General features: G+C 32.4%; 1 protein-coding gene across 1 annotated transcript; it reads right to left on the reverse strand.

Moving 5' to 3' along the window:
* Positions 1-246: 246 nt before the first annotated feature.
* On the reverse strand, positions 247-22,954 carry MRP (Multidrug-Resistance like Protein 1). The gene is given in 24 exon segments (XM_018542925.1): positions 247-794; positions 1,036-1,282; positions 1,370-1,892; positions 2,113-2,239; positions 2,310-2,418; positions 2,511-2,691; positions 4,573-4,793; positions 6,916-7,121; positions 7,123-7,130; positions 7,691-7,911; positions 9,950-10,169; positions 10,297-10,435; positions 10,517-10,694; positions 11,150-11,651; positions 12,007-12,206; positions 12,282-12,366; positions 12,453-12,599; positions 12,927-13,560; positions 13,722-13,907; positions 14,477-14,676; positions 14,803-14,916; positions 15,119-15,256; positions 15,489-15,788; positions 22,788-22,954. Coding segments are annotated over 24 exon segments (5,061 nt in total). The 5' UTR covers positions 22,848-22,954; the 3' UTR covers positions 247-679.
* Between the last annotated feature and the right edge of the window lie 422 nt (positions 22,955-23,376).

The raw sequence follows: 23,376 nt of genomic DNA on the forward strand, positions 1-23,376 counted from the left end.
ATATGTATAAGTAAAAAGAGTTTTATAGCAAAATATTTCTTCTATGCTACAATATATGATATAATGCAAATATGTATTTATACATCGCAAATGAAGTGTATACAATAAATTGGCTCGTCACTCATGTCGACCCTTAATATGTTAATCAAATATTAATACTCTAGAAATGTAATAAATTGTCAGTGCGTTAATTTTATTATAAAATTATAAAGATAAATCTTTAGAGGAATATAATATAAAGTGTATCGAAAAAAATAATTTATTTATTACAACATATTGATCAGATAGGAATCCACCCGATTACCCAGTTAAAGTTAGATATTGGATATCGACGCTAGTTTAAAACTGTGTCGCATTGCTTGCTTCGTGATGAAAGACCTCACTACAAAACTTATTCTAGAATATATGAAATACGGTAATCGACGGTACAATTGGAAAGTCATTGGATAAAATCTGGCAACAACAATGCTGAGACAAGAGTTTTTGCACCGTCGGTTACATTAAACGTTCTCGCTTTTTTTGCGTAGAAATGTTTCACTATACAAATTAATCTATGCTGAGGCTATGCGTTTTTTTTTTGTTCTATGGCTTTCTTTGTGTCGTTTACTTCGACATTGGCTTACGAATAATGTACAGCCGCTAAAAAAAATGATTTGTGATATGAAGTCATTTTTTTTTTTTAAGCAGCTAGACCTGCGTCCTTAGCCATACTGTAGAAAGAGCTAGATGGATTGCTAAGAAGCACTTCCGGAGAATCATATTCGACGATCAGACCTTTGTCCAATACAATTACCCTGAAACATTATTAATGTTTGAGAATAAGCTGAAAATAGAAAATAGTTTAGAAAATAAATACTTAAAACAATTGGAGAAGAAATTAAATGAAAATTTAAATGTTATGTAATTACCTTGTAAAAATAAATTTTTATGGTATAAATACAGATATTATAAAATATCGTGCTCCAAATAAAATACTAATTGTAGTACATATCAAAATGCTCACGAAATGCAATGTTAAAATAAATTGAAATATACCTGTCAGAATCTAAAATAGTATTGAGCCTGTGGGCTATTGTGAGAACTGTACAATTCTTAAATTCTTGACGAATGGTAGTCTGAATTAAATCGTCCGTTTCTAAATCAACTGCGGCTGTTGCCTCGTCCAATATAAGAACTTTTGTTTTCCTAAGTAATGCTCTTGCTAAACAGATCAATTGTCGTTGTCCTACGCTTAAATTCTCTCCGCCTTCAGTAACCTCGTGTAAAAGACCGTTTGGCAAGTCTGAAAGATAATAATAAATAGATTATACTCCTCTTCTCTTCAAACACACGAGACTTTCTAACGGAAGATCATAAAGACCATTCATACTTTCTACAAATGATTTCAGATGAGCGTGCTCCAACGCTTTCCAAACTTCCTCGTCGTTGTAGCAATCGAAAGGATCCAAATTCATTCTTAGTGTTCCGGAAAACAATACAGGATCCTGAGGAATGATGGTCAATCTCGAACGCAGATCGTGAAGGCCCAGCTTAGAAATATCAATATCATCGATAAAAATCTTCCCCTGTGCCGCCTCAATTATTCTGAAAAGTGCCAATGTCATGGACGACTTTCCGGCACCGGTTCTGCCTACTATGCCGATCTTCTCGCCGCCGAGAACGCTGAATGTCAATCCGTTTAGCACGAGATCCAATCCCTCCCTATAGCGAACTTTGAAGTCCTTAAAGTCAACGCGACCGTGCTTAGGCCACTCTTTCGAAGGCGTAAATTCAGTATTCTTCCACGGTGCTTCTTGCGCGGTCTCACTATACTCCTTTATTCTCTCAACTGCGACGATATTAGTCTCGACATCGGACGTCATGCGCACCAACCAATTTAAAGTCTGAGTGATCTATAGCAAACATAACGTGAATTCTCATACATGAAATACATACAGTTCTTTCTTAAAGTATCAAATAAAAATATAAAATATCACCTACATGTAACAAATACTTTAAGCACATTTGATACTTTTACTTAGCTTTATCACAGAAACATTCTATTTAACGTGGTAGAAAATATCACATTGTATATAACGCTAAAATGTCTATTTTACAAAAAATATATCTTACTTGTAAGGCATAGCTGACCGATAGACCAACGAGACCTGAACTCATGGTATCTCTACCTAAAACAGCGAACAAAGCTGCGAAGAATATAATTAAGTTTCCAACCATCTCCAATCTTACGGCCAACCATCTGCAACATACGCGTTTCAGTTAATAATTATTCATAAAAAAAATTGCAATTGCGTCATACCAATATTTACCTATTTGCAATAATGCTAGGAAAATAGCATACTTGATTAAAATCTACTCTATTTTCAGATTCATGGATAAATTGTTCTTGCACGCCATACGCTCTAATTATTTGCGCACCTATATATAAATAATAGATTATTTTTAGAAATGTCAATTTTTGTCAATAAATAAAATATTACAGCACATACAGCACAGTTTTAAATACGTACCAGTCACCGATTCACTAAAATGCGAATATATAGGAGATCTCGACACGGATTCTAATCGTTTTAATTGACGCGATGTTGCAACGTAAAAACGTTGAATAAAATAATAAATCGCGCCTATTGGCAGTATCACCACGACAAATATAGGTGTACTGTAGCTTATAACAAAGAGAGTGGCTATTACCTGCAATGCATATAGCTATTAATAATACTGAAAAATATTCTGCTTCATTATTAATCTCACAAGATAGAAAAATATTAGTATTGTATGCAAATATAAATTAGTCAGAGCAAGAAGAATCATCTGCGTGATAAAAAAAATGTATATAAATAATAAACGGAAAATTGATCGAACAAATCAGCTTCACAAGGGTTACAAATAAAAAAGAAACTGATAATATCTCATGCAAAAATTCTGTTGAATGAAGCGCTCTCATATCTTTTCCGGACAGCAGTTGTTTAACAAAAAAAGCTAGCACTGGTCGTTTCATAGGCCCACCAACATGTACCATGAATATGATTATAACCCAGGGAATGGAAGTAACTCGTTACTTGTAACGAAGTTACAGTTACAAGTTATTATACTTTTTTGGTAACTTTACTGGTAACTGCGTTACTTTCTTTCTGGTAACTGTAACGGTAATGTAGTTACATTTTTTGGATAACGATAACGAAATTTACAGTTACTTTTGCATTGGACACGTTATTCTGTTATACAACAATTACATGTTATTAATTACGACAGCTATAAATGTGGTTGTAGGACATTAAATGTGTTTATTTAATACAGGCGAACAAGCATTTAGTTTAACTTAATCTAAACATCGTATACATTTTGTTCTAATTGAGCTGTGTAAAAAGCTTTACTCTATAAATTTCTGCGTACATTTATGTTGAGCAATTGGAAAACACCCCTTTTTGCAAAACTTCTGTTATATATTTTAATTATAGCGTTATAATTTTCTTTCTATCAAAATATTTGATTTACATCTAAAAGTATAGATTAAGTAAAAATATAGCTGTATTATAATAAAGAGATTATGTGTATTTCTTAATTTTCCTTTTAATTTCTAACTTATATATATATATATATATTTATATATACATATATTGTGATTCAAATAGTCCTATGCAATCCTATGTAATCTTCTGGTTTTCTACAAAGTATAAAAAAAAATCCTGAAATATTTCAGCTGTCAACTGCTGTAGCGATTCTGAAGTAATTTTTGACAGCTGAGAAATATATACAGTACCATTATTTCAGGAATTATTTTGCACTTCTATCTTTTATGTGATACATCGAACATATGTATATCTCAATTTGCTGCATATTTTAGAGGTTGTAGAATTACGAAATTGTGTTAAAAAAACTAAAAAATAAAATTATACATAGTGTCTCAATATTATATATGCTATATATATATTGCTTTTATTAACGTTTAAACAAAAGTATATTTGCAAAAGTGTATTTTCAGATTAATTTGTAAAAAATAACGGAAAAGTAACGAAAAGTTACCTTTCGAGTAACGGTAACTGTAACTTGTTACTTTTAAAAAGTAACTTTCCATTCCCCCTGATTATCACATATACATTAGACAAATACATATAATAAGCATTAGCGTCAATGTATATTTGAGTTTTTCTTGATCAAACCTCATATTGCTAAAATATCCTTTATTTTGGTATACAAATAAAATAATTCATAGAGTACAGTCATTTTACGAGAACGGACACAATTATACTCGGTGGCGGACTCTATATATTTATGTTCCAAATATAGTCTTAAAACCAGTTTGCAAAACTACAGACGGGAATCATACCCATCCACAGTATCCAAAGTATAATAATATACCACCTATACATAATTCAGGCACCTCTTAATAAATACAAATTATACCCAAGGATGACAATAATATCTATCTAATCGCAGTTTAATCAAAGTTCTCCGGTGGAAAGTGATGGTATATATATGTGGAACTCAAACTGCGAGGTCGAGAAGATAAAGGAAAAGCAATAAGAGAGTCCCAACGGGTATTCTCTCTTAGCACGCTACGAAAGAAATTACCTCAAACAAGCAATAGATGGTATCAGAAATTTGTGGGGGAAGAGATGTATCCAGAACGTCCACGTCTTTAGCAAACCTGGAGATAATACGACCAATAGGAGTCGTATCAAAGAAGGTCAATGGGGCACGCATCACAGCACGCAGCATCACTATGTGCATCTGGCGAGCAGCCAACCAACAGCCCAGCTGCGGTGCCAAATCGCAGAAAAAGCTCGCCACCGCTACAACATCAGACATGGATAACTTTCATTGTAACCGCATCTGGTACAATTTGCGCGATTTGTAAAAAAAGAAACAAAATAATGAGTAAAGTTAACAAAAACTTATAAGCAAACAATGCGTTGTATGTTAAATGAGACACGTATTACACGTAAACATAGTTTTTAACATTAGATTTAATTAGACTAAAACATGATTTGTTTCTCTTTTCAACGCGATACATTTACCGAAATGCCAAAAAATATCTGTAAACAATTTAATTAATTTTTTTCTTTTCTATCGTAATGCTGCTCGATCAAATGTATTTGGCGAAAATATCGCGAACTTAAACTACCGCTCTGATTTTATGTTATGCAAAGATGTGAAGTTTGCTGTGTGGCATACCAGACAGGATATATATAGCAACAGGAAATACAAATAAATCACACTTCCTAGAAGGCAGAATCGTAATTAGGTGGATGTTATACAAGCAAGTATAGAACAAAAAGCGTTATCAAGCACAAGCAAGACCATTTCTGTACACTGAATATTACTGGTATAATTGTGTCCATTCCCTGAATAATTACTACACTATAGTTGCACTATGATTTATATACAATAATTGTATAAATTATGATGACGACAGTCATGAAGTAAGTTCAAATTAATATTTTTGAACAAAAAAAATTTATAACAATACAAAGACAGTAACTAAAAAGAAAACAATGTAAAAGGAGAACAATTCTAGTTGTAAGAATGATAATGATTTAACAAAGCCAAGTTCCGTCTTGAGCGATATGAAAGAATTTTATGAAAAATTAAGACAATCGTTATTTTTTAGCGTTTTCAACTCGTCGAATCTAAACATTGATCATAAACGAAAATGAACATCGTCAACGTAACATTTTCTGAAAAGGACGAACAAAGGGCTCCTACCACATTTTATTCCTAAAATAGATAAAATAATTGACATACACCGTAATCATCGAATTTTATGATATGCAATATGACTGGATAACACACAATGTAAAATCCAGCACAAGCATTCCCATAAACCACGTCACTTTTTCGTGACTTAAAATAAAACCCAAAAATAAGCTGCTGAGCGAGCTATTTGACACCACAGAAAAGGTATGATTCGTTTATTACTATTTTGCATGTATCTTTGCTTATATTTTCAGTTAAATCCTAATAAATCGCCGGAATAAGAACTTGTTGATCAATTTCGTACATCTTTTTTTTATTGTCCCATCAGTATTTTGTTTTAAATAGCATATATTTAAAAACAAAAACGGATTAACAGAAACGTATCTTTTGATAAATTTATAGAAAAATTAAACTGAAGAAGAAAGTAGTCATTCAAAATATGGCTGTTACCTGGCCGGCTGAATGCACAAAACGCACGGGTAAGCCGCTCAAATGCTGTTCGAGTCAGGCAAGCAGCATCGAGGTAGATATTTCTTACCACATGTTCCTTCGAGTCCTTTCAAAGCTTGTCGATTCACCATGCTGTATTGATTGCCGGGAACTTCTTACACGCATCAAGTAGCGTACCCGTGCCCATATACGCTTAGCCGGCAGGCCAGCACTATGTTATTACATTTCGCCATTTCTTCTAAAATTCCAAGCTTTATTATTTAAAATAATGCTACATTCAAATTTCCAGTAAACAGTCAGATCTGAATTCTGCCAGAATTGTGCATTCCTACTAATAAAAATTCGCATTTTTTTTACTCTGCGTTTGTCATAAATAAATATACTTTACTTTATACGTCTTTATATATTCAAATATGCGAGATAATTATTGTGCAATTGTAAATTTATTATTTTTAGTAATTCTAAAGTAATGTAAAATCAATGTCAATTAATATAAAAACTAATATACATATAAATGACTGATGGAACGTAAATTACTTATCAGTACAATAGAAAATAACAAGAATATTTCATGCAAAATGTCAATTCTAAGCAAATTTAAATATATACTTAAAAAAAGGAGTGAGGACATCGATATCTGTAGCAAGTATCGTTCGACAAATATGAGATGTAGTAATATTAAATCCACATCAACTGTCACAGAGATCATTACTTATACAGTAGTTATATGAGAATATCATACCGAAAGGAGGCAATTGATCCAAGAACGCAGATAAACCGGTAGGATATTGTCAATAATATCAATATCTTTACCAAGCCGACTAAGAATTCGGCCAGTCGGAGTTCTGTCAAAGAATGACATTGGGTTGTGAAGAACGTGTTGCAGCGTACCCTCGAAGATACGCTTAGAAGCGATTACCGTCCCTTTAGCCAGGAATATCGTCATTGCGAATACTGTCACGCCTACAACGATCGGTAATCAACTTTGATTCATCGGATTAAAAAAATTACACAGTTTTTACATAATAGACATTTTTGCGTCCGCGAATTATCGGATATACCGAGCTTTTAAGTGAATTATTTAAAGGCTCTACGATCGGCAATGTTCATTTTCATTAGTTGCTCATCACCTGATTTCATCTAAATGTTCATATGCAAGTTCCTCACTGCAGTCACACATAAATTGAGGTGCACATAATTAAAAATGCACTAAATGTAAGTACAAATAATAATAAATATGCGAAGAGAAAAATGGGAGCGCGGTAATATAAGAAAAGTGATAAACGTGATACTTGTATGATTGTACTGTGAAAAATGAGACATACAGTGTCTCACCAAGCATGCAAAAATATTGGTTTAATAACGTATGCTTCTGATAGTTGTCTACTGATCATTAATGAATATTAATGAAGAATAGAAAAAATCAGAAAGCTCTCATTATTACATAATAAATCATATTTGTACCGATTGGTGGACCAGTGGTACTGCTAAACATTGATTCGTGTAGTGATATACAGAGATTAAAACTAAAACTCTCGCATACCGATGCTAGACAAAACAACCAAGCCCTAATACTTGGAGGTAAAATGTTGTCTATTGTATCAATATCCTTCCCAAAACGGTTTAATATTCTGCCGGACGGCGTAGTGTCAAAGAATCCTAAAGGTGATCGTAGCATGGTGAATAATAACTCGGAATGCAGCAGTTTACTGCTCCGTAGGCAGCCGATAACCAACGCTGTCTGCGACAGCACTACAAAAGTGGCTGAAATTTAATTTAAAGTAAATAAATAATCTTGTTGGACAAAAAAATTCTTTTTCCGACACTACTCGCTCGCAGTTCTATGAAAAAAATGTGTGCTTTATATCACTTTGTTCTGTTAACGTTCAAATTGACTTACTAATGTAATTACACTGTTAAATTTTGTCACGAAAAAATTGCCTTTACACAGAAAATAACAAAAGCAATGTGTCTTTGTCAGTTTATTTAGGCATGTAACATAACGTAGTTAGGCGTTAGTCATTAACGGTAACAATAAGTTAATAACAAAACAGAGAAAACAAAACTAATTAGACTGTTGTAATTCAAGAAAGAGAAAAATCGAAAATGCGAGATACTACGGCTCGCATTACCATCGTATATTTAACATTAAATGTGATTACGATTCTATTTATGCATCAGCGTTGAGATATTAAATCAATATCGTTTCATTCTCAAATTAAATTTCGTTAACTATGTTAATTATCATTATTATACTTCGCACATTGATTACGTAATCTGAGGAAGGAATTCGATCACGTTTAATGCTAAGCGTGTCAATGTGTTTGTAGTAAATGTAATAAAAATTCAAGCATTCAGGCAATTAAAGAAATAAACATAATGATTGATAAATGAGGAACGTTTCGAATCTTCGTCTAAAGCTTGTTTAAATTCCTCTAAATTAACATGTGTTATTACTACGATTCAATATCCATTTCAATTTACACGTAATTATTTGATCAGAAAATCAGCACAACATTTTCCGAAATTTTAAGTTATCACAAATTTAGTTAAATGATTTTTACATTAGTTAATTTTTACATTCATTTAGTATACGATTTTTCTTATTTTTTAAAGTGATTTGAATTAAAAATGTCTAGACATATTAGTAGATGTGTAATTTAAATCATCGATTAATCAATATAGTAGACTGATTTTCCGCTTTTTTATATTATTTTAAGATATATTAGTGCTTAAAAGCTTCCTTTTGTTCCTGTACTTCATGCTCACTATTCAACGTAAAAGCGTGTTATTATATTAAAAAAATATTTTTGTTTTTTATAATAAACTTTAAATAAACAATAAAATAATAGATGTCATGTGATTTATAATTCATCTGACAGATATTAGTTGAATAGAGTTAGTAAACAACACCAGATAAATTTTTAATGGATCACACCATGATCACAAAAGATCACAAGATCACAAAAAGATTACAGGAGAATTATACACAAACACACATAACATTCATTATAATATTTTATATAAATATATATTATTTCTTCCATCTATTACTTTTATCTATAATCACTAAATTTTCGCTTGTAAAAAGGATAATTATAATAAAGGTTAATAAATTATTTAATAAAAAATGCAAATTGTGTACTGAACAAAAGGCACAGAAAAATGTTTCATGCAATACTAAAAAAGCGATAATTTGTAAAAAATGATTACTACGACACTTGCAATCAAAAACATATGGCTACGAAAAAGTTTCAATCTCTAATTGTTTTTGAGCGTTTAATTAGTAACGTTAGTATTATTGTAGACACAGCAAACCACACTCAGTTTGATTTTTTTAAAAGAAATTTTTTGGTTTATTTTAGAATTAATACGTATATATATAATGTGTATTTGCAGACATAAACTCATAACGTTATTGGAACGAAAAAGTCACTACATTAGTAGTTATTCATGATTTTTCAATTATTACTAACTCGGCTCAATATCGAGTTTTAAATATAAAAGAATTACATTAAGATTAATTATACCCCAATGATGTGTAATCTGTGAGGGAACATGCCTTTCAAATTACGATATGCTATGACGAGCAAAATTAAGTGCCATTGCCTGTTAACGTTATATTAAATGAAGTAATTGCCTTTTGCGGTAGAAAAATGATATGTATATTTATACAAGTACACGTAGCAGCGACAGGAATAAGCTTACCTGATCGTCCATCGTAAACGCGAAATTTTACACAATACTGATTGAATCTATCTGACAACGGGCCAATGTATTACAAGAATTAACAGAAACGTACCTTGACCAAAACCGAGCGCACCGTAAACCCCGAGATACATATCTCGCTTTGCCGTATCAAACGTGTTGTTCCCAACAGTCTGATTATCGTTCGACCATATACTGAGCCAAACGCTCGAGCCGATGCTGAACGATTGAAAGACCGCGTTCATCACGATTGTCGATATCGATAGGAACCATCCAATGGATTTTAAGTAGTGAGAGTACACTTTCCATTTTACCTTGCAAAAGAATAACAAGATACTTGAGAATAAAAGCACTTCAAACTTTCTGTCATAAAAAGCGAATTATAAAGACGTAGTATTTTTAAAATTAAGAAAATTAACAGTGATATCACGTGCAACTTACACTTCCAGTTTCGGTCTTTTCGATTTCTGTCAGTTTCTCCCCGACGTTGTTAGGCTTCGGTGCATCTTTCTCTTTTGATACACTAACACTATTGCTATGCATGTAATTCGCTGACTGTTGACTTTCTGTCGAGTATTGCCTATTTGTTCACGTATATTATTTCAAGTTAGTAGCAAGCACACTTACATCACCGTTAAATATCATATTTATGAGATTATACCTTGTTAGAGAACCGTTGAGTGATTTTCTATCAGTCACAGAACCGGATTCACTTAGACTCTCAGATATTCTAGACCGTACTCGAGTTAACTTTTGTTGCAACTCGTCCGCTCCCATTGTTGATTCAAGCTGCTGTTTAATTTCACGCAAATCTGCTTCAGAACCGTCATCAACGTGCACTGTTCCAAATTTGTCATGATTTTAAAATAATGATTTGTCATTCACAAAAGCTATCAATGTTATAAAAATAGGAAGAAATTCAAGAAAACTCGCACATGCATATATTCTTAATTATATAGCACAAAATGAAAATTCAGTCTAGAATTAATATTATAAGTTATTGAAATTGAACTAGAAACAGATAGCACAAAATGAAAATTCAGGCGAGAATTAATAAGTTATTGGAATTAAACTAAAAAGAGAATTATTAAAAACTAAAAATTAAAAATGTTATCCTAACTTAACTCTAATGACAAGGGAGTATTTCTTATGCAAGCATACAAAGTAGGAAAAGGAATTGTAATTACTTTTTCGCGGACTTACGATTTCCAACTTAAATCCAGGAAAAATGTAACAACAAATTTTATAATAAGTATAAAATATGTGACAAGAATTAAATTACATTAATAGATACCTTCTTGTAAGTGTTGAACTAAGAATTCGGCGAAAGCACCCTTTTTCTCTAGCAATTGTTTGTAGGTTCCACTCTCCGTTATTTCACCGTCTTTAAGAACAATAATGTTGTCAACCTCCGGCAGGTACGTGATACTATGAGTAACGAGTACTCTAGTTTTATTCTTCAACAGGCCGTTCGGACCTAACACTTTCTCAAAAATGTGTTTTCCTACGTGCGAATCCACCGCGCTCAGAGGATCGTCTAAGAAATAGTTTTCGGAATCGTTATATACAGCTCTAGCTAAGGCTACTCTTTGCTTTTGACCGCCGGACAAATTTATGCCTTTCTCCCCGATCTCTGTTTGATCTCCTGCGGGCAGCATCTTAAAGTCCGGAGTCAATGCACACGCTTCAATCACACTATTATACACTGATTTGTTCAAGGCCTTTCCGAACAGAACATTGTCCTGCAACGTAGCGTTTTGTATCCACGCTTGCTGCGAGACATATGCAATTGACCCCTAAAAAAAATATTTAATATTAATCTTCAAATCCCAATCTCTACTCAATCTAAGAAATGTGTAAAAATAAAAAAAATAACTCTTTAGGTTCATCATTGAATTAAGAATTATAGTCTTAGTTTATATTTTTAGACGCATAACAAAAGCATATAATAAAATTTAACAATCAAAATTAAGTACATTATTAAGCTACATTATTAATTATTCTTAATTCTCTTTCGAGAAGATTCTGTCTCGAGACTCATATAAATGTAACATGTGAGAGCTTTTTTTTTGCTCAATTTTATTGCTTGTTATAAAAAAATATAAGTTTAATTTCTATACTTTGTATTTCTCATTCGAAAAGAATACTCACTTTTGTATTTACTTTTCCGCTTATTTTATCCATCTCGCCAAGCAAAGCGGATAGAAGAGAACTCTTGCCTGATCCCACTGTACCAACTATTGCTACTAATTGACCTTGTTCTACATGGAAATTGATATTTCGTAGTATTGGTCTCTCAATTTCTTCATTATCCCAACAAAAGGTACCGTTCTCAATTACTAACGCGTGCGCTAAAATGTGGAAACACATTATGTACATCGTACGTATTAAACATATTACTTTAAAAGAGAAAATTTTACACTCACGTTCCGATGGATCATGCTGTACATTGTTAGGATCTAGTTCTTCCATGTTCATAAATTTATTAATACGTTTTACAGAGACGTAAGCCTGTACACAGAATTATTATCAAATACAAAATATGAATAAAAATGAATAAAAAAACAGTTTAATTACATATATACATTAAAACTTACTTGAACTATATTAGTAATCATCATAGGCAGCATAGACAGTGGAAATCTTAGGATGTTGAACAAACTGAGTGAAACGAAGGCAATTGTACTATTTAGGACGTTCTTTTCGTCTATAAGTACGTAAGTTGTAAAAGATACCAAAGATACCTGCACATTTGCGAAAAGATATTTAAAAAAATACAAAAGATATTTTCAAATATAAGTAATTAAAAAATATATATATTTATTGCTAGTTTATGTTTTGGCATATATTTAAAAATATTATTTTTCATACAGTGTGAAACTCTTAAAAAAAGTCATACTAAAAATTACAAACTTTACTATTAAAAACATGAAAATTAAGAAAAAATTTTTTACAAGTGTGTTCCATAAGATATATATTTCTAAAGTTTTCAATTATGACGCGAGTTGCTTTTTGTGTGTGTGTGTGTGTGTGTTTATATTGTATATAATTCATTGTACCAAAAAACGTACCAAAAAGGGCGCGCACGACCATATAAAGCTCGTACCAGCGTTCAAATATGCTGCTTCTTTTAATACTTGAATTTCTTTGACTCTGATTTTAAGTATCTGCTGCTCGAACGAAGGTTCCCACGCATAGAGCTTCAACACTTTGATACCGTTAAGTACTTCGTTCATTAACTTTACCCTCTCGTCCTTGCTCTTCATCTGTCTGATTTGTAACGTCTTCACTTTGTTGGCAATTAATGCGTTCACAGGAATAAGAATGATCATAACTGCTAAACCAGCGAGTACAGCCGGCCCCAGTATGTTCCAGAGAAAATATAAAGCTAGAACTATTTGCAGGGGTGCCGACCAGATCATGTTTACGTATGCAGTTAGATCCATAAATCTTTGAGCGTCTACAGACATCAAATTCACTATCTCGCCAAGTGTCGTCTCTTTCCTCGCTGCGTTCGACATTCTCAATGCTTTACGATAGATTGCCGCGATCAACGCGGTTCGTATGCGCAGGCCGACCAAGAACATACGGTGAAAATATTGGGACAGTACTAGCGTCTGAAGCATTGCCGTAAGTAAAAGTAGGATGGAATACAAGTATCCTTTCCACATTGGCTCATCTCCTTCGATAAAACCAATCAGAAGCCTAAAACATATGAAAAGGGATACATTAACAAAAGTATTTAGACAAATAAGAACAATTAAATTTTGAGAACAATTTCGTAAAATTCGTCGATTCTTTATATATTTTCTTCATTAATTATAAAATAAAATTAGAAATAAAACCTAAGATGTGTGTATACTTACTTCAATATTTGTGGACTAATAAAAGTCATAATATCTTGAATCAGTTTTAAAAATGCACCAAACATGAATGTTGCTCCGAAAGCTTTGCAGATAGGTGGTAAAATAGAGGCAATTTTCTTTTTCCGACTACTGTTAAAGTCCACTTGTCCAGACGTTTGTCGATATGACGCTTTTACACTTTCTACTCTATATGTATAAAGAATATCTGTTATAAAGGTTTCTATTATTAAGTTGGATGATAAAATTAATTAAGACATGTTATACAACACATCCTACCTAAAGTACGTCCAAATCAGCCTTGTTAGCACAAGAAATGTATGAACGTGTTAAAAAATACTTTGTCAAAAAACATTACACACTATTAATTAATATCTATACACGATATATTTGTAAAATACAAGCATATGTAAATATATACTATTAGCTATAGTAGATAAGATAATAAAGTAACGTTCTAAAAATGTATTATAACAAATCGATTAAAAAAAAATTCCTGAAATAAAATTTCCATATCAGCAAATTATAATTTTCAATAACTGTATATTTAATAAATATTTTCTCTGAAATCTACACACACGCTCTATATCCATATTAATATAAAATATAAATTCTATATCTTCCTATTATTAATATAAAATTTCTTATATTTTTTTCTTATAATTTTTCTTAAAATAAATGTTTTAAAGAAACTTAGCTAAACCATATTGATTACAAGAAATCTTGATTTGAACTAGAAATCGATCGATTAAACTTACTCGTCTGTCTTTCTCAAGTTCTTGTTCCAATATTTGTCAAATTTTGGCACAATCTCCGTAGCCATGTCCTCTGGATTCATGGACCACAGATCGGACGTTTCGAGCGGTTTTCGGAAACCTTTCCATGCTAACGAATCAAACCACGCGAAAATAATTCTCGAAGGAAAAGAGGAGCTTTGCTCTGGACATGGCGATTCGACCTGCGAGTAAATATATTTCAAAATTATTTATCAAATTATTCATCAATTCTAGATCTTACAGTTGACTATAAGATTTTACATGTTTCTGTAGCTTATATATTATACAATCAATAGCAAAAAGATTACCGTAGGATATTCGGAAAATTTAGGCTCTGCATCAACCAAAAAATTAAGTACAAACAATATCACTACTATTGGATAGTAGATCATGTAAGACACCAGTGAATATGTTGGCTCTGCCTAAAAATAAATTTTTTTTATGAATCGCATTGTATTACGCAACACACAATCAGCAGCTTCCTTGTAAATATCATAAAGGCTGATAACACGAGATAATATGTGTGATAAGAAATTGTAAAAGTCAGATACAGAAAATGCAGTTTACAAATGCATCTGCACTAAATTACTTTTTTTTTATTAACATGATAACAATTTTACATACCCCTTTAATAAATTTGTTTACAAAGCTTCTATATTGGACGCATCCGCATATCGCAAGGAAAAACCAAAATAGGAATAAAAGACCTGACGTCCTCATTCCATGTTTTCTATTATATTGCATCAAAGTCGATGCTAACATCTAAAATAATTAGCAAATTTAATTAAATATTATACAGAGAATTTATATGGCTAGTGAATATGACTACTTTTTTATAATAAATAAAAAATCTTCAATCTCATTTTTATTTTATAATAAAAAAAAGCAAAAACAAGTTATGAGAATATTAATGAAACATTTATGCAAAAATAATTGTAAAAAATATTTAAATATATTTAAAAATCTATTAATATAAAAAATAAATTGTACTTACAAAGCTAACAATTTTTACTATAGGTGTGTAATAATCAACACTGTAGACCATACGAAAAGTACTTTCATGTATCGCCACTCCTAAGTCAACTATGGAAAGTAAAATTAATCCTACTGTAAGTACTTGCTTAGAAATAAATAACCACGTGTATGGGACGTTTCTTCTTTTGCTATTTAAAAGGTAATACGCTTCCATCGCTGAAAACGTCCATAAAAATATACATGGTACCCATACTAATATCGTCTTTTGGAAGCATTCTGTTAGATCTGGGTCGTTCGTGTACCATGTTAAATTAGCATCCTGAAACAGAAATTTCAACCAAATATTAATCTTTGTTGCTTCATTTAAATCTTTATTTTCGCTTTCTATTATGATATCATAAAGCTTACAAGTTTAACCTTAAGGCTGCCGGGAAGCCGATATATCGGCTCGGCCTATGATATGAACTTTGTATATAGTTGATACATGATACAAGACACAAATTTGGGGGTATGTTAAGTTAGCACCCCAACTATAGTACTCAGGAGTTCTGATTAGAGTTCCCACTTCCTTTTGACGAGACGAAGAGTTCCCTATAGTTAATAACAAGAGTTCCGCTCAATAAACATTTTTTTTACATTTTTTAAAAATGGGGTGCTAACTTTTTATTGAATTTCGAGGTGAAATAGTTCTGAGCGGCTTAATAGCTTCAATTTGCGATTGCCTAGAGTTCCTGATATGTAAAAAAAATTTTCGAATAATAAAAAAAAAATTAAAAATTTTTGAAAAATTAATTTTTAGATACAATAGTTCTGATGATAATTCTTGCTTCTTTTTGACGATACGAAGAGTTCTCTATAATTTTTAATGACATATGCGCTTAATAATCATTTTTTAATAATTTTTTAAAAATTGGGTGCTAATTTTTTAACGAAAGTCAAGGTCGCATAGTTCTGATCAGCTTAACAGAACTATTTTGTGAATACCTAGAATTCTTGATACATAAAAAACATTTTTGAAGAATAATAAAGTTTAAAAAAAATAGTATAAATTTTTGAAAATTTTTTTGGGAGTACCGAGTAGTTCTGAGTTGCGTTTCTTATAGTACTCGACGAGTTCTATCGAAAACTGTAAGATGAAAAAGCGATTGGACCAACGGTTTGCAAGATACAGCGACATTTGTCAGAAGATCAACAATTTTTAGAGTATATCTCGGAAACCGTTGGTCCAATCACTTTGAGCCCTGATACTTTTCGACAGAACTCGCCGAGAACTGTCCAGAACTCCGATCAGAACTACTCGGTACTCCCAAAAAATTTTGACTTAAAATTCTTTCAAGTCCCACATCGAAAAATTTTTTTGAGAGTACCGAGTAGTTCTGAGTAGCGTTTCTTATAGTACTCGACGAGTTCTATCGAAAACTGTAAGATGAAAAAGCGATTGGACCAACGGTTTGCAAGATACAGCGACATTTGTCGGAAGATCAACCATTTTTAGAGTAGGTATATCTCGGAAACCATTGGTCCAATCGCTTCGAGCCCTGATACTTTTCGACAGAACTCACCGAGAACTGTCCAGAACTCCGATCAGAACTACTCGGTACTCCCAAAAAATTTTGACTTAAAATTCTCTCAAGTCCCACGGCGGAAAATTTTTTGAGAGTACCGAGTAGTTCTGAGTAGCGTTTCTTATAGTTCTCGACGAGTTCTATCGAAAACTGTGAGGTGAAAAAGCGATTGGACCAACAGTTTGTAAGATACAGCGACATTTGTTAAATTTGTAAGATCATACAATTTTTAAATAAGTATATCTATAAAAAATTAGCACTCCATTTTTAAAAAATTATTAAAAAATTATTATTAAGCGCATATGTCATTAAAAATTATAGAGAACTCTTCGTATCGTCAAAAAGAAGCAGGAATTATCATCAGAACTATTGCATCTAAAAATTAATTTTTCAAAAATTTTTAATTTTTTTTTATTCTTTGAAAATTTTTTTTACATATCAGGAACTCTAGGCAATCGCAAATTGAAGCTATTAAGCCGCTCAGAACTATTCCACCTCGAAATTCGATAAAAAGTTAGCACCCCATTTTTAAAAAATGTAAAAAAAATGTTTATTGAGCGGAACTCTTGTTATTAACTATAGGGAACTCTTCGTCTCGTCAAAAGGAAGTGGGAACTCTAATCAGAACTCCCGAGTACTATAGTTGGGGTGCTAACTTAACATACCCCAAAGGCCACTTTTAAATGATGGTTTAATACCTCAAATCCCGGTAGTCTAAAGGTTAAATTTAACAACAATAAAGTCCATTTGTGTTATTATATATATACTAGAAATATCAATATATAAATTTTTCCATTACAAACATTAAAAAAAAAAAGAGTTTTAGTTTTAAGAAGATAAAAGCGGCTAATAATGAATTTTTACTTTATTTTTCAATTAACTTTCAGTTTTAAATTTAATAAAATTTTAATTAACTAAGAAATATATAATTTTGAAAATTAGAAAGTTTGTAATTTGAGACTACTTTATTATGTAAAATCAATATCAAAGAAAATTAGTCATCAAAACCATGAGTGTATCGCCCAAAGCAAATTAATAAGGATAAGTGCAATAAGCATTCGTTGCGCGCGTATGTAACTTGATTCTTCATCATTCCTTTATAAACGATATGAAAACATAAGTACAAGTCGCAATCCACTTAAATTAATTTTAATTAGTTTTTTTAATTTAAAATTAACTTTTTTAAATATACTTCTTTAAAATATACTTCTTTAAAATATAATTAATCAAATTATTTCAAAGCTTTTTTAAGTTTTAAGGCAACTCTAAATTTCGAATTAATTTAATCGACAATTAATTCTATCGATACAGGGTGTGTTCAGATTCCCACCCAAGTGCTCCCTGGGTGTCATGTCATCTTTTTGTTTACATTTAGTAAACAATAAGGATAGAAGGATACTTAAGTGGTACTCGGATCTGAATATAGCCATAGAATCTCAAATAAAATTTGTGATTAATTATTTTACATAATTTATTGTTTCTAATAATTTTTCCATGTGTTAAACAACAATTATTAATAGTATTATTTGTTATAAGTTAATTATCGATTGAAATAATCGAAGTTTAATCAATCATCCTTTAGAAAAACGATGGGAATACAGTAGTATTTACGTCACCGATATCGACATAACTTTATGAAATAAAGACACAATAGGCCAAGATGAAGACGTGAAGAATCAACGATCTAATAAGGAAACTCTCGAAAGTGTCTCTCTCCAATTTTGATGAGCTTGTAATACGTTGAAATTCTAGAGCGAAATAAGAAATACATATGTTTTTATACATGCCCATTTGCAATTTTAGGGAATAAAATATCTCTTTGGAGAAAATTTGGTTCTTTACAAAAACGAATATTGAATCTCTATAATAGAAAAAGAAATGTTTGAAATAAACATAGAATGATTTTAAAATATTTAATAATTACAATTTCAAAAATATTTATTTCTTATAAATATAAATAAAATTTTTTAATTTCTAATTCGTCAATCAGATCTATACGTGGTAATTATTTCGATGACTGTGGAATTGGAACATACGTTAATTCGAGATGCCGAACGCTGTAGACGAATGAAAAAAAAAAAGGGGAGAACCCGATGATATAAGTTGCTCCATTCGACGCGCCGCCATTTAGGAAATTAAACTATTACACAACAGTGGTGTGCGGTAAACGAGCCAATGAGTCCGCTATTCAATTATTCCAATGATCTTTTCCTCTTTCTAAATATTTTCCTCTCCCATCTCGTCTGTTCCGCAGTTATCTTCTCGAAATATTTAATCTCCAATAGGGCACACACAAATATATAAAATTATTTAAAATAAATTCTGATTTTAATTATTCAATTACTTATTACCTAGATTTCCATTGAGTTTTCTGTGAATAATAAAATAATTCCAATTGAAATCCATATTTCAATTTCATAATGGTCAATTGTTCAATTAAAACGTGACTAATATTAAATTTTGACATATCTTTCATGTCTTATCGTGGTCGGATAGATTACCGGTATTTATTGTTTTATATCATTTTTTCCACTTGTTTAAAAGCATTTTATGCTGTATTAATGTAATTTAATTTTAATGTTACAATTAAATTAATTCTTCACCTTTTTAGTATATAAATGTAGTTTAAGAGTAAAGAAATAAATAATTTAAAAATGTTGGTCACGCTCTTAAAAACAAACATATCTAGTAATCTTTTTTCACTAAAAATATTTTACATATAGGTTGTTTCCTATGTTCTTTCCTTTAAAGACAGGGTCGTTTATTTTTATTATTTATTCTGTTATTATGAATGTTACTCTCGAAATTTGTTTTAATTAAATCTCGCTCTAAAGAGTGAAAATTGAGTCAGTCTTGAAAAAGGGTGATTCAATTTTCAATCTTTAAGAATGAGATTCTATTTGAATTAAACGTTTATATCAACTGTTTTAATCAATGTGGATTAATTTTAATTTTGGTTTAAGTTATTCTTCATCTTTTTCCAGTTTTAAAATTTAGAAAAAAATGAAGTTAGTTATTGATGTTAGACGAGTGAAAATAGAATTAAAAATGATCTCTCGGATATTCTTCAAATAAGAGAAAACAAAGAAATAGGAAATTATTAACTTTTGTCGACAATTAAACTATGATGAATTCGCGTTCATCATCGCGGATTGCACGAGCGCGATAATTATCGAGTTGTTTGTCGCACGCGTCCGATGCGCGTGTTTGTCTTTTATCTCACGCATGCGGGATCCCAATTGATAAAAGTGCGAATGCTGAGTGTAATATTTGCACACGAGGCATCCAGATTTTTACTCCGACAAATTCTCGCACGTGTGCACAATTTATTTCCGTATATAATTTCGATTTCGCTAAAATCGCGCAATCGAAGGTAACGACATTGCTTCATCACGTCGTCGGCTCTATAATCGGAAGGCGTGTTACGTATGTATACGTACACACAGCAAACGCGTGTGTGTGTGCTGTGCGCAAGAAGGCACAGCACGAGGCGATGAAGTGAGGCGATTAAGCGACAAGCAGGGCTGGACATGTGTTTGAAATACTTTTATTTGATAAACGGTATTTTATTTTGTATTTTGTAGTTCAGTATCAATAACAACAAATTGAAAGTATTTTGTATTTTGTATGTATCTCAAATACTAAGATTGACAATTAATGTTAATATTTAAATTATGAAATATATATATATAAAATTTTCAATCTGTCAATTTTAAATACAACCAAGACAACACATAACGTTTATAATAAATATTTATTACTGTCCATAAAATGTACTATTTTTAAAATGTTATAAATATCTTATATATATTTTATATAAAGTTTTACTCGAAATATTATTAAAATATTTCGACTAAATATAAATAAATATTTCTAATAAGCATATTTTAATTTTATTATTATGTGTCATTAAATATTTTCATAGCATTTATTATAAATATTTCATAACATTTGTAATAAATGTTTATGATCTATGCAATCTATAAGCCCACAAAAATATTTACAAAATATAAAAAAAATAAATCTTATAAATATTTACAAATATCTTACAAATATTGTATGTTATCTGGAAAAAAAAAACGTAATACTTTCATGTAAACCGCTGAAATGCAAAATATGAAATATACTTTCATCATCGCAGAAACTGTATTTTTTAAAAACGTTTAAGTATTTTAAATACATGCCAGCCCTGGCGACAGGGTAACATCACGTGACTTTCTCCTAGGAAAAGAAAAACGAAAACGCCAATAGGTTTTGTTCGCGTGGCTTGTATTGTTTGCACTCGACTTCTTACTTTTCTCTCTTTTCAACGCGCAAGTATACTATATCTATCCTATTTTAAGTGCAAAAATTCGGGGAGATTTCAAGCAACGCGAATAGACCTGCTGTTTCGTGTAAACGTGGACGCGAATGGTCAGAAGGTCAATTATGCAACTTTTCTCCAGGACAGAAACCGTGAAATGGGAAAATTGTTCGCATGATGTGTGTATATGTATGTACGCAGAGGAACACAAATGTCTTGCCATGTTTTTTTTATGCCTTTTCATGCTCACTCATTCTTCTTTCTTATGCCTTCTCCCATGCAATTTCGGATGGCAAGGTTTTATGTCTCCATGGTCTCCATGCATATATACATATTTATATACATCAAAAAATTCACTTTTTACGTTTCCATTCTAAAAAGAAAGTTACGTGATCGATACCCCGTTCACGTTACTTGTACGTTTTGCATTCAGACTCTTTGCTATCTTTCTCTTCAACTCATATCTCGCTAAGTGTAAAAATTTTCGAAGATCTTAGGCAAACAGAAATTTTGTCTGTGTCTTTTGTTAGAAAATATCTAAACGTCATTCTATTCTTTTCACAGACAACCAATGTCACTCTATTCTTCCTACAGATAATAAAATGTCATTCTATCCCACGAAGAGAGAATCCTTGATAGAATCATGTATTTTCTAACAAAAAGCAGACAAATTTCTGTTTGCATTGCTTGAGATCCTCGAAAATTCTTGCACTTCATAGAATAGAATGACGTTTGGTTGCTGTGGGTACTTCCTAACACAACACAGATATCACAGTGTAACATGATCGTCACATCCTTGTTTGCAATGTTAACAAAGGCGAAACGATCACTGTGTCACGTTGTACTATGACCGAGTTTACACAGTGCGTTCGCCGTTCAGTCGGCAATCTATACTTTGCATCTAATCTAAATTTTACCTAAACACGATAAATAAACTGTTTACATTGTCGTGACCTTCGTGTTTAGGTATACATTATAGGATATGAATCGTAGATAATTAAACGTAACAGAGTAAATTAGAGCTGTCTCTTGCTGGAAAGCACCATGTGTGTCCTGAAAGAAGGCAGGCCTTCGACACTCTTCGATCGACTTCGAAGTTCACGCGGGACTCATCGTTTTCGCTCTGCGGATCAATCGAAGAGCTGAAGAGAAAGAGATTAATGAGAGAGTCAGTTGAAGGATTACACAATCGCGCGAGAAATGTTACGCTTCCTAGAAGAATCGCCGTCCGAAAAGGTCGAACGACTCGAAGACTCTTGGACTGAGAGCGTCGTGCGGGGGATCTCGAGACGATAGACTATAATCAACGGGTTGTCCTTCGCAAATCCCGAGATGAAAGTATCGAAGTGAGGAAAAGGGCGAGGAGAAGGAGAGCAAAGGAAAGGATCTCTGGGGGAGATAGAAGCAGATAGAAGTTCCGACGAAGGATTCTCTTGCCCTTCCGACTCACCCAGAACTTGGTACCGCAGAACTGGTCCATGTCCATTCCGATCGTTTGATTCTGATCCATACTAACACATTTAAGATCCACCGGCGAGCAGGCTCTCGTGTGAAATCGAGTCGTTCACAGCAGTACCGCATACAGTACACCGCACCTGACTGCACCGCACACAAGCCACTGAGAGATCGGCGAGGAGTGCGACCGATCTTTCTCGCTCCAGGAATTGCACTGTCCCCGACTGTCCCACCAGCCTGCGGCACGCACGACGGTGAGACCGAAGACAGGCACGGAGAAATACACGCAGAAAGGAAGCCCACCACACGGCACATGCGACACCCTCGCTGTGAGCGAGTTATTCGAGTCGTGCCGTGCCGTCGCCGTCACTGACCGTCACTATTCTGCAGTTCTACTCCACAGTCTACATTCTGCACTCATCTGCACTGCACTAGAGCTCTCTGAAGCTGGCTGCAAGAGGCGACCAAGTACAGCCACTGCACCGTTGCCCGCCGTAGTTATCGCAATTCACCGCGATTGTGCCGGATTATTTGACGATATAATACCGCGTTCAACGGTTGAAGCTGACTCCAACATATACAAA

The sequence above is a fragment of the Cyphomyrmex costatus genome, unplaced genomic scaffold (genome assembly GCF_001594065.2).
Source record: "Cyphomyrmex costatus isolate MS0001 unplaced genomic scaffold, Ccosl1.0 scaffold35, whole genome shotgun sequence".
In the NCBI taxonomy this organism is placed as follows: Eukaryota; Metazoa; Arthropoda; class Insecta; order Hymenoptera; family Formicidae; genus Cyphomyrmex; species Cyphomyrmex costatus.